The 17,639-nt window shown below is 40.8% G+C and overlaps 1 protein-coding gene across 1 annotated transcript in view; it reads left to right on the top strand.

The window, feature by feature from the left end:
- The window catches only part of CWC27 (CWC27 spliceosome associated cyclophilin), a 275,764-nt gene extending 261,038 nt beyond the window's left edge, over positions 1-14,726 (top strand). Inside the window, exon 14 of the mRNA XM_069749390.1 lies at positions 11,676-14,726. Coding sequence (XP_069605491.1) covers positions 11,676-11,838 — 163 coding nt within the window. The 3' untranslated portion in view covers positions 11,839-14,726. The remainder of the gene's footprint in view (positions 1-11,675) is intronic.
- The last annotated feature ends 2,913 nt before the right edge of the window (positions 14,727-17,639 follow it).

Genomic DNA, 17,639 nt, shown 5'->3' on the forward strand with positions numbered 1-17,639 from the left:
CCCACATATGGGGTACCAGCATACTCAGGACAAATTGGACAACAACTTTTGGGGTCCAATTTCTCTTGTTACCCTTGTGAAAATAAAAACTTGGGGGCTACAATATCTTTTTTGTGGAAAAAAAAATATTTTTTATTTTCACGGCTCTGCATTAAAAACTTCTGTGAAGCACTTGGGCATTCAAGGTTCTCACCACACATCTAGATAAGTTCCATAGGGGGTCTAGTTTCCAAAATTTGGTCACTTGTGGGGGATTTCTACTGTTTAGGCACATCAGGGGCTCTCCAAACGCGACATGGCGTCCGATCTCAATTCCAGCCAATTCTACATTGAAAAAGTTAAACGGCACTCTTTCTCTTCCAAGCTCTGCGGTGCGCCAAAACAGTGGTTTACCCCCACTTATTGGGTATCGACGTACTCAGGAGAAATTGCACAACAACTTTAGTGGTCTAATTTCTCCTGTTACCCTTGTAAAAATAAAAATTTGTGGGCAAAAAGATCATTTTTGTAGAAAAAATGCAATTTTTTTTTTTCACGGCTCTACGTTATAAACTTCTGTGAAGCACATGGGGGTTGAAAGTGCTCGCCACACATCTAGATAAGTTCCTTAAGGGGTCTAGTTTCCAAAATGGTGTCACTTGTGGGGGGTTTCCACTGTTTAGGCACATCAGGGGCTCTCCAAACGCGACATGGTCTGGTCTCAATTCCAGCCAATTCAACATTGAAAAAGTAAAACGGCGCTCCTTCACTTCCAAGCTCTGCGGTGCGCCCAAACAGTGGTTTACCCTCACATATGGGGTATCGACGTACTCAGGAGAAATTGCACAACAACTTTAGTGGTCTAATTTCTCCTGTTACCCTTGTGAAAATAAGAATTTGTGGGCGAAAAGATCATTTTTGTGTAAACAAAAGCGATTTTTTATTTTCACGGCTCTACGTTATAAACTTCTGTGAAGCACTTGGGGGTTCAAAGTGCTCACCACACATCTAGATAAGTTCCTTAAGGGGTCTAGTTTCCAAAATGGTGTCACTTGTGGGGAGTTTCCACTGTTTAGGCACATCAGGGGCTCTCTAAACGTGACATGGCGTCCGATCTCAATTCCAGCCAATTCTGCATTGAAAAAGTCAAACGGCGCTCCTTCACTTCTAAGTTCTGCGGTGCGCCCTAACAGTGGTTTACCCCCACTTATGGGGTATTGGCGTATTCAGGAGAAATTGCATAACAAAATTTTTGGTTACATTTCTGTTTTTACACTTGTGAAAATAAAAAAAATGGTTCTGAATTAAGATGTTTGCAAAAAAAAGTTAAATGTTCATTTTTTCCTTCCACATTGTTTCAGTTCCTGTGAAGCACGTAAAGGGTTAATAAACTTCTTGAATGTGGTTTTGAGAACCTTGAGGGGTGTAGTTTTTAGAATGGTGTCACACTTCATTATTTTCTATCATATAGACCCCTCAAAATGACTTCAAATGTGATGTGGTCCCTAAAAAAAATGGTGTTGTAAAAATGAGAAATTGCTGGTCAACTTTTAACCCTTATAACTCCCTAACAAAAAAAATTTTGTTTCCAAAATTGTGCTGATGTAAAGTAGACATGTGGGAAATGTTATTTATTAACTATTTTTCGTGACATATCTCTCTGATTTAAGGGCATAAAAATACAAAGTTTGAAAATTGCAAAATTTTAAAAATTTTCACCATATTTCCGTTTTTTTCATAAATAATCGCAAGTAATATCGAAGAAATGTTACCACTAACATGAAGTACAATATGTCACGAAAAAACAATCTCAGAATCAGCGGGATCCGTTGAAGCGTTCCAGAGTTATAACCTCATAAAGTGACAGTGGTCAGAATTGCAAAAATTGGCCTGGTCATTAAGTACCAAATTGGCTCTGTCACTAAGGGGTTAAAGAGCAATATAAAATTTCATCTTGATGCTAACCCTTAAAGGCGTTGTCCAGATTTGGATAAGGACTTTTAATTATGCACAAAACAAATTAAAAAAAAACATATTGGGACATGGTGGAAAACCTATTGATGGCTGAAATTCACTATACAACCCCATGGGTATATACATATTGTAGTGAAGTGGGTTTGGTGCAGTGTGACAGGCAGTGACCCAGGAAATTTCAAAACAAAGTCTCTTTTCATAGTCAGCGTACTCACAAACAGAAAGCAAATGGTATCCTACGGATCGCAGCTGGGAAACAAGACAGTCCGCATTTGAGACCGGTTGCTGTCAGCAACTTCTCCGCCATGTACGCTGAGGGGTGCCAGGCCTTTTGGCTCCGCTTGGCTCTGTGTTGTTTCACACAAGCTGAGGTCTGCAGAGCCTCCTGCTCTGCCGGTTTGCAAAACGAGACTGACACACCCAACCCTTTGCTGCAGGTTTTTTTCAAAGAACCTGTGGCCATGGGCCACTTGTAAGACCTGGCCGGGAGGAAACGGACCACCCCACTACCATCCTGTAGTCCGTGTCAAAAGTAAAAGCCCATGGCGGGTTTTCTTAAATCTGCCTTGGGCAAATATCATGCCCAAGACCAACTCTTACTTTTATTTTGCACTGCAATCACAACTAAGCCTGTGATTGCAATGCACTCCACATAGTTTCTCCTATTTAAGCCCCTTTATTCAGTAGAAGAATTTCTTAACCCAAGTTCATAGTGTATACAATCAGTCCAGATCTAAACTTATATGTGTGTGTATATATATATATATATATATAAGTTTCTGGAATATCAATTATTGGAGCGCCTGCATTTAGACAGAAATACCAGTGAGGTGAAGCCGTCAACTTTCCTACTCATGTACTGGTATAATATAGCAACCTTTTATTATAGTGGACTATTCAGTGACCATCTTGTGGACTCACAGAAACAGAAGTTTTTCTGTTTTCTATATTATACATTCTCTGTATTCATGTAATGCTGATGTAACTCCAGACGCTTTTTGGTTATAATTACAATTTTTGAGTAAACCAGTGTTTTCAGACTTTCGTTCAATTCCCAGGGGTCTAAAAGTAACATCTGCAAGAGTAATGAACAAGTTCTTGGCTGTTCCCGCTGCGAGGAAGCCTGCAGCTGATCAGCTCTGCCTCATTTATAGGTGTCACTGCAGTAGGGATTAGTGGAGAAGATTCCAGGCAACGTGACACGCCGATCAGGCCAAAGAAAACCTCCGAGCTAAAATATCTAATTTTTCAGCCATTGTTTAACCCCTCTGTGACCTTAGACGTACTATCCCGTCGAGGTGCCCTGGGCTTATCTGACCCTGGACGGGATAGTACGTCATAGCCGATCGGCCGCGCTCACGGGGGGAGCGCGGCCGATCGCGGCCGGGTGTCAGCTGCTTATCGCAGCTGACATCCGGCACTATGTGCCAGGAGCGGTCACGGACCGCCCCCGGCACATTAACCCCTGGCACACCGCGATCAAAGATGATCGCGATGTGCCGGCGGTGCAGGGAAGCACCGCGCAGGGAGGGGGCTCCCTGCGGGCTTCCCTGAGCCCCCCGCAGCAACGCGATGTGATCGCGTTGCTGCGAGGGTCTCCTCACCTCCCTCCCTGCTCGAGCCCCGGATCCAAGATGGCCGCGGATCCGAGTCCTGCAGGGAGGGAGGTGGCTTCACAGAGCCTGCTCAGAGCAGGCACTGTGAAGGCTGCAGCGCTGCATGTCAGATCAGTGATCTGACAGAGTGCTGTGCAAACTGTCAGATCACTGATCTGTGATGTCCCCCCCTGGGACAAAGTAAAAAAGTAAAAAAAAAATTTTCCAAATGTGTAAAAAAAATAAAAAAAAATATTCCAAAATAATGAAAAAAAAAAAAAAATATTATTCTCATAAATACATTTCTTCATCTAAATAAAAAAAAAAAACCAATAAAAGTACACATATTTAGTATCGCCGCGTCCGTAACGACCCGACCTATAAAACTGTCCCACTAGTTAACCCCTTCAGTAAACACCGTAAGAAAAAAAAACGAGGCAAAAAACAACGCTTTATTATCATACCGCCGAACAAAAAGTGGAATAACACGCGATCAAAAGGACAGATATAAATAACCATGGTACCGCTGAAAGCGTCATATTGTCCCGCAAAAAAAGAGCCGCCATACAGCATCATCAGCAAAAAAATAAAAAAGTTATAGTCCTGAGAATAAAGCGATGCAAAAATAATTATTTTTTCTGTAAAATAGTTTTTATCGTATAAAAGCACCAAACCATAAAAAAATGATATAAATGAGGTATCGCTGTAATCGTACTGACCCGAAGAATAAAACTGATTTATCAATTTTACCAAACGCGGAACGGTATAAACGCCTCCCCCAATAGAAATTCATGAATAGCTGGCTTTTGGTCATTCTTCCTCACAAAAATCGGAATAAAAAGCGATAAAAAAATGTCACGTGCCCAAAAATGTTTTCAATAAAAACGTCAACTCGTCCCGCAAAAAACAAGACCTCACATGACTCTGTGAACCAAAATATGGAAAAATTATAGCTCTCAAAATGTGGTATTGCAAAAAATATTTTTTGCAATAAAAAGGGTCTTTCAGTGTGTGACGGCTGCCAATCATAAAAATCCGCTAAAAAACTCGCTATAAAAGTAAATCAAACCCCCCTTCATCACCCCCTTAGTTAGGGAAAAATAAAAAAAAATGTATTTATTTCCATTTTCCCATTAGGGCTAGGGTTAGGGCTAGGGTTAGGGTTAGGGCTAGGGCTAGGGTAAGGGCTAGGGTTAGGGCTAGGGTTAGGGCTAGGGTTAGGGTTAGGGCTAGGGTTAGGGCTAGGGTTAGGGCTAGGGTTAGGGCTAGGGTTAGGGCTAGGGTTAGGGCTAGGGTTAGGGTTAGGGTTGGGGCTACAGTTAGGGTTGGGGCTAAAGTTAGGGTTAGGGTTTAGATTACATTTACAGTTGGGAATAGGGTTGGGATTAGGGTTAGGGGTGTGTCAGGGTTAGAGGTGTGGTTAGGGTTACCGTTGGAATTAGGGTTAGGGGTGTGTTTAGATTAGGGTTTCAGTTATAATTGGGGGGTTTCCACTGTTTCGGCACATCAGGGGCTCTCCAAACATGACATGGCGTCCGATCTCAATTCCAGCCAATTCTGCGTTGAAAAAGTAAAACAGTGCTCCTTCCCTTCCGAGCTCTCCTGTGTGCCCAAACAGGGGTTTACCCCAACATATGGGGTATCAGCGTACTCAGGACAAATTGGACAACAACTTTTGTGGACCAATTTCTCCTGTTACCCTTGGGAAAATACAAAACTGGGGGCTAAAAAATAATTTTGTGGGAAAACAAAAAGATTTTTTATTTTCACGGCTCTGCGTTATAAACTGTAGTGAAACACTTGGGGGTTCAAAGTTCTCACAACACATCTAGATAAGTTCATTGAGGGGTCTAGTTTCCAATATGGGGTCACTTGTGGGGGGTTTCTACTGTTTAGGTACATTAGGGGCTCTGCAAACGCAATGTGACGCCTGCAGACCAATCCATCTAAGTCTGCATTCCAAATGATGCTCCTTCCCTTCCGAGCCCTCCCATGCGCCCAAACGGTGGTTCCCCCCCACATATCGGGTATCAGCGTACTCAGGACAAATTGGACAACAACATTTAGGGTCCAATTTCTCCTGCTAACCTTGGAAAAATACAAAACTGGGGGCTAAAAAATAATTTTGTGGGAAAACAAAAAGATTTTTTATTTTCACGGCTCTGCGTTATAAACTGTAGTGAAACACTTGGGGGTTCAAAGTTCTCACAACACATCTAGATAAGTTCATTGAGGGGTCTAGTTTCCAATATGGGGTCACTTGTGGGGGGTTTCTACTGTTTAGGTACATTAGGGGCTCTGCAAACGCAATGTGACGCCTGCAGACCAATCCATCTAAGTCTGCATTCCAAATGGCGCTCCTTCCCTTCCGAACCCTCCCATGCGCCCAAACGGTGGTTCCCCCCCACATATGGGGTATCAGCGTCCTCAGGACAAATTGGACAACAACTTTTGGGGTCCAATTTCTCCTGTTACCCTAGGGAAAATACAAAACTGGGGGCTAAAAAATAATTTTTGTGGGAAAAAAATTTTGTTTTATTTTTATGGCTCTGCATTATAAACTTCTGTGAAGCCCTTGGTGGGTCAAAGTGCTCACCACACATCCAGATAAGTTCCTTAGGGGGTCTACTTTCCAAAATGGTGTCACTTGTGGGGGGTTTCAATGTTTAGGCACATCAGTGGCTCTCCAAACGCAACATGGCGTCCCATCTCAATTTCTGTCAATTTTGCATTGAAAAGTCAAACTGCGCTCCTTCCCTTCCGAGCTCTCCCATGCGCCCAAACAGTGGTTTACTGCCACATATGGGGTATCAGCGTACTCAGGACAAATTGGACAACAACTTTTGAGGTCCAATTTCTTCTCTTACCCTTGGAAAAATTAAAAATTGGGGGCAAAAATATAATTTTTGTGAAAAAATATGATTTTTTATTTTTACGGTTCTGCATTATAAACTTCTGTGAAGCACTTGGTGGGTCAAAGTGCTCACCACACATCCAGATAAGTTCCTTAGGGGGTCTACTTTCCAAAATGGTGTCACTTGTGGGGGGTTTCAATGTTTAGGCACATCAGTGGCTCTCCAAACGCAACATGGCGTCCCATCTCAATTCCTGTCAATTTTGCATTGAAAAGTCAAATAGCGCTCCTTCCCTTCCGAGCTCTCCCATGCGCCCAAACAGTGGTTTACTGCCACATATGGGGTATCAGCGTACTCAGGACAAATTGGACAACAACTTTTTGGGTCCAATTTCTCCTGTTACCCTTGGTAAAATAAAACAAATTGGAGCTGAAGTAAATTTTTTGTGTAAAAAAGTTAAATGTTCATTTTTATTTAAACATTCCAAAAATTCCTATTAAACACCTGAAGGGTTAATAAACTTCTTGAATGTGGTTTTGAGCACCTTGAGGGGTGCAGTTTTTAGAATGGTGTCACACTTGGGCATTTTCTATCATATAGACCCCTCAAAATGACTTCAAATGAGACGTGGTCCCTAAAAAAAAATGGTGTTGTAAAAATGAGAAATTGCTGGTCAACTTTTAACCCTTATAACTCCCTAACAAAAAAAAAAATTGGTTCCAAAATTATGCTGATGTAAAGGAGACATGTGGGAAATGTTACTTATTAAGTATTTTGTGTGACATATCTCTGTGATTTAATTGCATAAAAATTCAAAGTTTGAAAATTGCGAAATTTTCAAAATTTTCGCCAAATTTCCGTTTTTTTCACAAATAAACGCAGGTACTATCAAAGAAATTTTACCACTATCATGAAGTACAATATGTCACGAGAAAACAATGTCAGAATCACCAGGATCCGTTGAAGCGTTTCGGAGTTATAACCTCATAAAGGGACAGTGGTCAGAATTGTAAAAATTGGCCTGGTCATTAACGTGCAAACCACCCTTGGGGGTAAAGGGGTTAACCAACACAAAAACTAGGACATGTATCAGTGACGATGCACATACGTCAGAACAGAGCTCTCAGCCGACACTTGTAGAATACATTCATTTTTCTACATGATTTGAAAACTTGAATGGATTAATGAAGAAAAACTATTTTACATGGAAAAAAGCTATATGTATTTTTTTTTAAAAAAAACTTGTATGTATTGAATATTTAAAAAAAGTAAATAATGGAAACCGGTTATCCAATAAAGTAATATGCAAAATGTTGCAAGCCGAGATGTACCATATTTTTCGGACTGTAAGACGCACCAAGGTTTTAGAGGAGGAAATTAGGGGGAAAAAATTGAAGCAAAAAAATGTGGTCAATTCTGTACTTAATATCCCCTATCCTGGTATGCATGGTCCCCCACATCCCTATCCTTGTATGCATGGCTCCCTCATCCCTGTCCTGGTGTGCATGGCTCCCTCATCCCTGTCCTGGTGTGCATGGCTCCCTTATCCCTATCGTGGTATGCAAGGCCCTCATCCCCATCCTGGTAAACATGCCTCCTCATACCTAGCCTGGTATGCTTATCCCCCTTATCTCCAGCCTGATAGGCATGGCCCCCTCATCCTTATCCTGGTAGGAATGGTACCCCTCCTTCCTATCCTGGCAGGAATGATCGCCCTCATCCCTATCCTGGTATGCAGGGTCCCCATCTCGTCCTAGTATGCATGTCCCCCATCCCTATCCTGGTATTCATAGCCCCATCCCTATCCTGTATGCAGGGACCTATCCTTAACCTGGTATGCGTGGCCCCATCTTTATTATGGTATGATTGGCCCCCAACCCCATCCTGGTATGCATGGCCCCATCAGAAAATATTTAAAAAAAAAAAAAAACATTGCACTTACCTTCCCAGCGCTTCCCCAACACATCCAGAGCCGATACATCTGGACTATAAGACGCACCCCCCATTTTCCTACACTATTTTGGAGGGGAAAGGTGCATCTTATAGTCCGAAAAATATGGTAATTCAGATAAAACTTGTAATATTAGTATTGTAGCACTATATTACATATATTACATATAATAGAAGAACGATAAACCTGACCAAGGTGCATCCTGGATACCGATGCAGTTGAAAGCAATGATGGAGAAGTGAGCACTATATGGGGCCCAATATACTGTATGGAACACTATATGGGGCCATTATAATGTATGGAGCACTATGTGAGGCCATTATACTGTATTGACATTATGTGGGGGCCATTATTCTGTATATAGAACTATGTGGGGGCTATTATACTGTAAGGAGCACTTTTTGTGGTCATTATACTGTAGGACGACTCTGTGGGGCTTTCAGTTGGAGAATCATACTGTGATGGGGTCATCATTTTTTGTTGGGAGGACTGAGGGAGGGGAAAACAGTAGGGTCAAATTCTGTGGTTATATCTTACTGTGTTTGGGGACACTTGTAGGCATCATACTTTATTATCTGTTATTCAAGGTTTTTTTTTATCCTTTCCTATTACATGTTTAAATTATGTCATTTACTTTACATATGCTTTTACTGCTCTTACATAACATTTTATTATTCCAATATCTTATTCTAAGATCTATTAATTAAAATGTAGTTTGTGGGACAACACCTTTAAGTTTCCATATGAAAAAGTTCATCGTTTTATAGATGATGAGGATAAACTTCCTCAATTGACATTTTTTTTAATAAATATCAAGGTTGGCCTGAGACTTTGTCCGAGCTTTTCATTTTGGCCCCCTGCGTAATTGAGTTTGGCATCCCCGTTTTAGATGTTCCCTTTCCAAGTACGAGATTGTGTTATAAAAGTCAGTTTTAATTTTTTGTTTCTGTTTTATCCTAAATGTTTATACAGATTACCTATACATAAAGCATGAATAACCTAAATACACTTTTCAGCAGGCAGACCAATAACTGCTTAGCCTAGTTTCTTGTCTATGCATATACTATTTGCAGCAGATTTTTCTGCATCCAAATAATTGGCAGGAAAAACGCTGTGTAAAATACACGCGCATTTTTGACACGGTTTGTGTGTTGTTGTTGTACATTTTCATCTTATTGAGTTGATTGGGTAAATAGTGAAGCAAAAAGGATTGACATGCTGCAGAATTGAAAAAAAAAAAAAAAAAAGCAAAACGTTTTGATAGTTCAAATCTGCAAGGAAAAAATAAGCTGCATTCCCTTTTGCTGGTACTGTAAAATGTTTTGATTTTTCCGCAGTACAATTGCACGGGAAATAAAACCTGGCAAAAATGCAGCGTGTGAATGAGCCCTGTAGCCCAGTGGCCTCCTAGATAACCGCTTTTACTGGTAGCATATATAAAAGTCTTGGAGAATCCAAAAAATGGTCTATATTCTTTTTAACTTGTCCAATTTTGTGTATATGGCTAGTTTTTCTAATTGGATAACCGTACAGTATGTTGTGTAAAATTATGTCTTTTAAAGGAAATGGCCAATTTATTTTATCTCCTCTACTGTACTGTAGTTCTGTTTTAACTGCTTAGTTCGCGCTCTATTTGAATCTGCTTTCTTTTGCTGCTCAGCAATTATCCATACTCTCAATAAACCAGGTGTCAGGGACTTTCATTGAGCAACTCTACTCTCCTCGCCAGAATTCAGACAGGGAAAGTCTGGTACTCTGTAAGGCTACGTTCACACTAGCATTGTGCGCCGCTGCGTCGGCGACGCACAACGCACCGAAAAACGCGTGCAAACGCACGCAAAAACGCTGCGTTTTTCGACGCGTGCGTCGTTTTTTGACGAAAATCGGACGCAAGAAAAATGCAACTTGTTGCGTTTTCTTGGTCCGACGCTAGCGTAAAAAAAGACGCACGTGTTGGAAAACGCAACAAGCAAAAACGCATGCGTCCCCCATGTTAAACATAGGGGCGCATGACGCGTGCGTCGCCGCTGCGTCGCCCGACGCTAGCGCGACGCACACTAGCCGAACGCTAGTGTGAACGTAGCTTAAATAGAGTATCTTGATTCTTTCTGAGTAGTTGTAGAAAGTAGATTTTTGGGGGGATCATGAACTAGTCACATGAAACAGCATTGCAGCATGGTATTTGGGAAAAGGAAGCACAATAAGGTATGAGCTATACTCCAAAAATTCATAACTTTGACTTGGAAATACTGCTGATTAAAAAGGGGTTAAGCTTTTGCTGGTCGAACCCACTTTTGGCTGATGACCAACTCAGGCTCTGCCTTTGGGTGAGACTTAAAGAAGCACTCCCCCCATCAAAGTTTCTATCCTATTAATATATTGCTATCATATTGTACAGCATTGTGTACTTACAATTGCTCATTTTGCCCTTCTCCCCAGTTAATTATTTTTTCTCTGCTGTATGTAGAAACAGGAAGTCTCTTTTCCCTGCATTTATCATCCCCCTCTTCAACTTTTGACGCAGCTGCTCTTCTCTCCCTATTAGGGACTTTTGGAGTGAGTAGAATTTTAGTTTTAATGATGACTCACACAGGGAAAAGAGAATTCCTGTTTCTAGATAGAAGGATTTACTCTGTTTTAATCACATGAGACCTAATGGGAAAGAGAAGAATTGACTGGGTAGAAGTGCAAAATGAGCAATTGTAAGTACACAGTGCTTTATAATATAGTGACTGCAATATATTAAGAGAATAAAAATGTTGATGGGAGCGCTTCTTTAAAAATCTTTTTCCTGCTTCTTCTTCTGCCAGTTGTCCTACAGACACACATAAGACAGGAGGAGGACCTGTCTGACCTCCTAAGACACAGAGAGTATTTCTTTAGAGATTTTTTCAGTTTTAATTGCCGCATAGGACCCAAAAAAAGGCATCTCTGGAATGTTTTATAGAATGGTGGGAGTTCTCTGTTTTAAACACAGCAGACTTGTTACTCAATGATTATATGATAATATATTAAGTCGCTGAGCATTTTCTGTAGATTAATTTTATGCGTAAATCTGAGCGACTGTAGAACATTCTGGTTAGAAGAACATATATCATTGCCGTAACCTTGTATAATGTAGTGTTAGTCTTGGTTACCAGCCAAAGGCTAATGTAGGTAATGAGAAATAAAGCGTTATTGTGATCTCTGATTCGTTTCGTTTTGGAATGAAGTCGGTGAACGCAAATGATAATTTATCTACTCCAAGATGAAACCTACTTCTTTTTGTTATGTCTACCTCGTAATACCTTTATCTAATGTATTATTAATATAATTTCTCAGGCTGTCCCATGTGCTTCAGTTTGATGAGAAAAGCCAGAAGGTAAAGGATGCTAATATGCAAGATGAAGACACCTTTGAGATCTACGATCCCCGAAACCCAGTCAATAAGAGAAGGCGAGAGGAAAGTAAGAAACTGATGAAGCAGAAGAAAGAACGTAGATAAAGGATGAGGACACATGATTGATCCTTCTTTCTTATGTAAGGATGGCGATTTGGGTTAGGCTACTTTCACACATCAGGTTTTTTGTTTCAGGCTAAATCCGGCGAATGTTGGAAAAAACTGGATCCGGCGCAGATTGTGAAAAACTGATGCGACGGATCCGTTTTTTTTATGGATCCGGCTAGTCTATCTAGATTATTGGATAAAAAAAAAACCGGATCAGGCCGCTGGATCCGGCTTTTTCTGGCTCCCATAGGCTTCCATTCTAGCAAACAGCCGGAAGCGCCAGATCCAGCGCTTCAGGCTTTTTCGCCGGAGACAAAAAACCGTTATCGTAGACGTTTTTTCCAGACTCCGGAATCGAATGTTCGCCGGATCCGGAAAAAAAACGGAAGAAACACTGGGCCATCCGGCGCTAATACAAGTCAATGGGGGGAAAACCGGTTCCGGTTTTTATTTTTTCCGTTTTTTCTCCAAAGAGCCGGATTTAGCCTGAAACAAAAAACCTGATGTGTGAAAGTAGCCTTATAATTTCCATGTTGTTGTTTTTTTTTACTATTAGCAACTAGTCCATTCAATGGCGGTAATTTTTGTTTTACCAAATGCATTAGAAATGTTTTACTACATCCATAACTGTAAATGTAGATTCATCAAAGCCTTTTATGAGAAAGTTTTTATCTAGAACAATCCAGTTTTCTGTTTTCATTTAGCAAAAGGTGTCTACAGAAAGAAAAGTGGCATCTCATTAGAAGCTTTGGAAATCTACTTCCCGTTTTTTTTGTCCAGCAGTTATGATAGGTCTCATAGGATGAATTTATAGAAGCCCTCCCATTATCATTTTTATCCTCTTAATATATTGTAGTCATCGTATTATATAAGCACTGTGTACTTATAATTGCTCAATTTGCCTTTCTACCCAATTAATTCTTCTATTTTATATTAAATCTATGACATCACGTGATTAAAAACTGACTAGCTGAATCCTTCTAAGTTCTGTGTAGAAACCGAAGGTCAGTTTTCTCTGTATGAGTCATCATTTGTTACAAAAGTTAATGGCAGGAAGCAGCTGGGTCAGAAGGTCAAGAGGGGAATGATAAATTCAGGGAAAAGAGACTTCCTGTTTCTACATAGAGAAAAGAGGTTAACTGGGTAGAAAGGCAAAATGAGCAATTGTAAGTACACCACGCTATATAATATGATGACTGCAATATATTAAGAGGAGAAAAACTGTGATGGAACTGTTTATTCAAGCAAATTAATTAACAGTCACAGTATTAAAGGGAAGTTCCACAAGATCCCTGATTTACCTGTTCATGTGTAGATAGCATCCAGAATACAAGGTGAGACACAAGAAATCTGCCATGATGCATGTGTCATTAAAGGCAACTTAGACAATCCGATAATCAGAACAAGTGTATGTTAGGTCGCTCATTTGACTATTGTCTTCAAAGATGCCAGCCAGCAAGATGCATGTTAGTCGGTTGATTGAGTTATTACTATCAGCATTAAAATCATCGTTATCAGCAGCACACTGTGCTGTATAAACACGAGATATGCTGCCAATAGCGATGGCATTCTTTGGGCGCAAAACTATCGTATAAATTATTCTGTTCTCAAAGATTTCTGGTCTGCCTGTCTAAACAGGCCATTAAACGACCGCCGATCGGCTTGCGTGTAGCTGTTTGGAAGTTGTTCAATTACCTAAGTCAGCAAGTGTAAAAAAAAAAAATCCCTGGAACAAATTTTAACTTTAAACTGGCATATCACCAATTAATATTTATCATCGGTCCACATGAGTATGGCATGATTTCTGGGCATCTATCCCTAAAATGAAGCATCCCAATCACCAACCACCAACAAGCACTGAGATCTCATGTTCTAACAATCAGTGTTCAGATCCCCGTCTGAAATATCTAAGGAATCACTTATTCCTTAAAATTTGGCAGTGCATAAGTGTTGGGGATTGTTCACACCATGTTCCTGACCTATACCTCTGACGGTAGGCTGCAACATATCCCACTGCATAGGCATAAAGTAGGATACATCATCTATAAAGCCCATTTGGAGAGGAACATCCCAGCTAGGGAAAGCATGAAGGCCAAGAGAAACTTTCATGGAGGCAGTAGCAGTTACTCAGGTGGTGACCAATTTGTCGGAGAACTTTGTCACCTGCCTAGCGCACCCCTACCTTTCTCCCACTCCATCCCACAGCCCTACGCTGCATATAGGAGCTCCAGGGATGTAGTTGTTCAAACCAGCTACATGGAGGCCAAAAAGACACTCATTTGGCTTCCGCATGGACATATTTACCATATACATCGGGAGCTTTTATGATAATTGTAGTGTGATCACGGCGTGTCCTTTCTCACCCATCTTGCAAATATCTGCTCGATGTTAGCAGGTGTAACACCTTTGTAGTGGAGCAGACAGTAATTGTGTTATTCAGACATATTAACTTTAAAGCAATAATACGTGAACTATTTTTAATACATCCAACTTTTACGCAACTTGGCGAATTAAAGCTATTGTCTGAGCGATGTACATACTTGCTTCAGGTAATCACCATTATCTGTAATGACCCAAGTATGTATCATGAGAGAGGGAAAAACAGCTGTATCGCATCATGGCAGCATATTATTCCTTACAAGGAAGTCTTTGTACGAGCTGTACTGCACTTACAGCAATCACCCTTAATAAAAAGGTACACAATGCAAAAGAATCCTCATTTTTATTTTCTGCATGAAATAGCTCTCTATTCTGTACGTTCTTACGTTGACTTTGTGGATTGCAGCATTGTTGCGTGATCACTGTGTATTGTGTCACTTCTTGCAGAGAGTTTGCATCTGGTAACGTTTCATTTTCTAATGCAATCAATAAAGTATATCATATAATGTTTCTAGTTGGCTGGATCATAAAGGTAAAATTTGGGCAAAATGTTACAAAAACTGAACACAGAAAGTTTTTTAAAAATGTTGTGGGCACACAAGTCTAAACTTAAAGGTGATCGTCAATGCCTCTCTGTTTTGCATTGGGAGATGGGAGGCGCATCTGTTGGCCGCTTGACAGGTATCACGCACATGTACTAGGCTGATTATTAGGCAAAGGTATGCGATATCTTCTGGGGGAGTTTTGTGGGAAATCCACATGGAAAATGGATCGTGTTGATTTTGTTTTTAAACTACAGCATGTTAATTTCTGTTGCGTAAACCACCTTTTTTGTTGCATATTTTTAGCCATCAATTTTAATGGGAGCCCTAAATCCATCCTAAACTGGAGACATTGTTTTGTTCTGACTTTTGTGCATTTCCACAACAAAAAAATTGTCTGAAAAAAATGTGGAAAGTAAGTGCTGGTTTTATATGTACACCATGTTCCAAATTATTATGCAAATGACATTTTTCTCGGATTTTCCTAAATTGTCAGTGCAAATGACAGTAAGTCTAATAAAAGTCATCACCCGTTAGAGTATACATCGAATTTTATTGAAGAAACCTCCCAATGATAAAAGTATAATCTCCAAAATGAATAAAAACTCAAAATCCACTGTTCCAAATTATTAGGCACAGTAGAATTTCTAAACATTTGATATGTTTTCAAGAACTGAAAATGCTCATTTGTGGAATTTGCAGCATTAGTAGGTCACATTCACTGAACAAAAAAGCTATGTAACTCCAAAACATCCTAACAGGCCAAGTTACATGTTAAAGGGAACATGTCACCCCCAAAATCGAAGGTGATCTAAGCCCACCGGCATCAGGGGCTTATCTACAGCATTCTGTAATGCTGTAGATAAGCCCCCGATGTATCCAGAAAGATGAGAAAAAGAGGTTAGATTATACTCACCTGGGCAGGCGGTCCGATCCCATAGGCGTCGCGGTCCGGTCCGACGCCTCCCATCTTCTTACGATGACGTCCTCTTCTTGTCTTCACGCTGCGGCTCTGGCACAGGCGTACTTTGTCTGCCCTGTTGAGGGCAGAGCCAAGTACTGCAGTGCGCAGGCGCCGGGCCTCTCTGACCTTTCCCAGCGCCTGCGCACTGCAGTACTTTGCTCTGCCCTCAACAGGGCAGACAAAGTACGCCGGAGCTGCAGCGTGAAGACAAGAAGAGGACGTCATCGTAAGAAGATGGGAGGTGCCGGACCGGACAACCATCGGACCGGACCGCTGTGGGAAATGCCCCTGGGTGAGTATAATCTAACCTCTTTTTCTAATCTTTCAGGATACATCGGGGGCTTATCTGCAGCATTACAGAATGCTGTAGATAAGCCCCTGATGCCGGTGGGCTTAGCTCACCTTCGATTTTGGGGGTGACAGGTTCCTTTTAACATAGGAACCCTTCTTTGATATCACCTTCACAATTCTTGCATCCATTAAACTTGTGAGTTTTTGGAAAGTTTCTGCTTATATTTCTTTGCATGAAGTCAGAATAGCCTCCCAGAGCTGCTGTTTTGATGTGAACTGCCTCCCACCCTCATAGATCTTGTGCTGGATGATACTCCAAAGGTTCTCTATAGGGTTGAGGTCAGGGGAAGATGGTGACCACACCATGAGTTTATCTCCTTTTATGCCCATAGCAGCCAATGACTCAGAGGTATTCTTTGCAGCATGAGATGTTGCATTGTCATGCATGATGATTTTGCTCCTGAAGGCAGGTTTCTGCTTTTTATACCATGGAAGAAAGTTGTCAGTCATAAACTCTATATACTTTGCAGAGGTCATTTTCACACCTTCAGGAACCAGCTGTTTCCCCATGATTCTGGCCCAAAACATGACTCCTCCACCTCCTTGCTGACGTCGCAGCCTTGTTGGGACATGGTGGCCATCCACCAACCATCCACTACTCCATCCATCTGGACCATCCAGGGTTGCTCAACACTCATTAGTAAAAAAACACTGAAAATTAGTCCTCATGTAAGTCTGGGCCCACTGCAACCATTTGTGCTTGTGAAGACTGTTTAGGGGTGGTCGAATAGTAGGTTTATGCACCCCAGCAAGCCTTTGAAGGATCCTACACCTTGAGGTTCGAGGGACTTCAGAGGCCCCAGCAGCTTCAAATAACTGTTTACTGCTTTGCAAAGGTATTTTGGCAGCTGTTCTCTTAATCCAATGAATTTGTCTGGCAGAAACCTTCCTCATTATGCCTTTATCTGCATGAACTCTGTGGTCTGTTTCAGTCACAAATCTCTTCACAGTATGATGATCACTCTTACGTTTTCATGAAATATCTTATGTTTTCATACCTTCTCCAAGGCACTGCACTATTTAACTCTTTTCAGCAGCAGAGAGATCCTTTTTATTTCCCATATTGCTTGAAACCTGTGGCCTGCTTAATAATGTGGAACATCATTTTTAAGTAGTTTTACTTTAATTAGAATCACCTGGAAAATTAATTATCACATGTGTTTAAGATTGATTTCAGTGATCCATTGAGCCAAGACACAAAACCATCCACGAGTTTATTTGAAAAACAAAACAATAAAATCTTTGACACTTAAATCCAATATGCATAATAATTTAGGATACAGTGTAGAAACGCTGAAGAATTCTAAACTGATGTAAAGTCCGCACCAAATATGTAACATATAAACCTGGGCTTAAAGAAGTTGTAGAAAATGCTTGTAAACCAGCTCACCCTCTGGGAAATTCAATTAGCATAGAAAGCCCGCGATCAACACCACTGCACGGTGTGCAATGATTGCAGAGAGAAAATGATCCAGCTTCCTACCCAAATAACTTATAAAAATGTAAGTTCTTTATTTTTAACATTAAAATGGTGGAAAAATTGAAAACCAACACACCGACAA

This window comes from Ranitomeya imitator, chromosome 1 (assembly GCF_032444005.1).
Source record: "Ranitomeya imitator isolate aRanImi1 chromosome 1, aRanImi1.pri, whole genome shotgun sequence".
NCBI classification, from domain to species: Eukaryota; Metazoa; Chordata; class Amphibia; order Anura; family Dendrobatidae; genus Ranitomeya; species Ranitomeya imitator.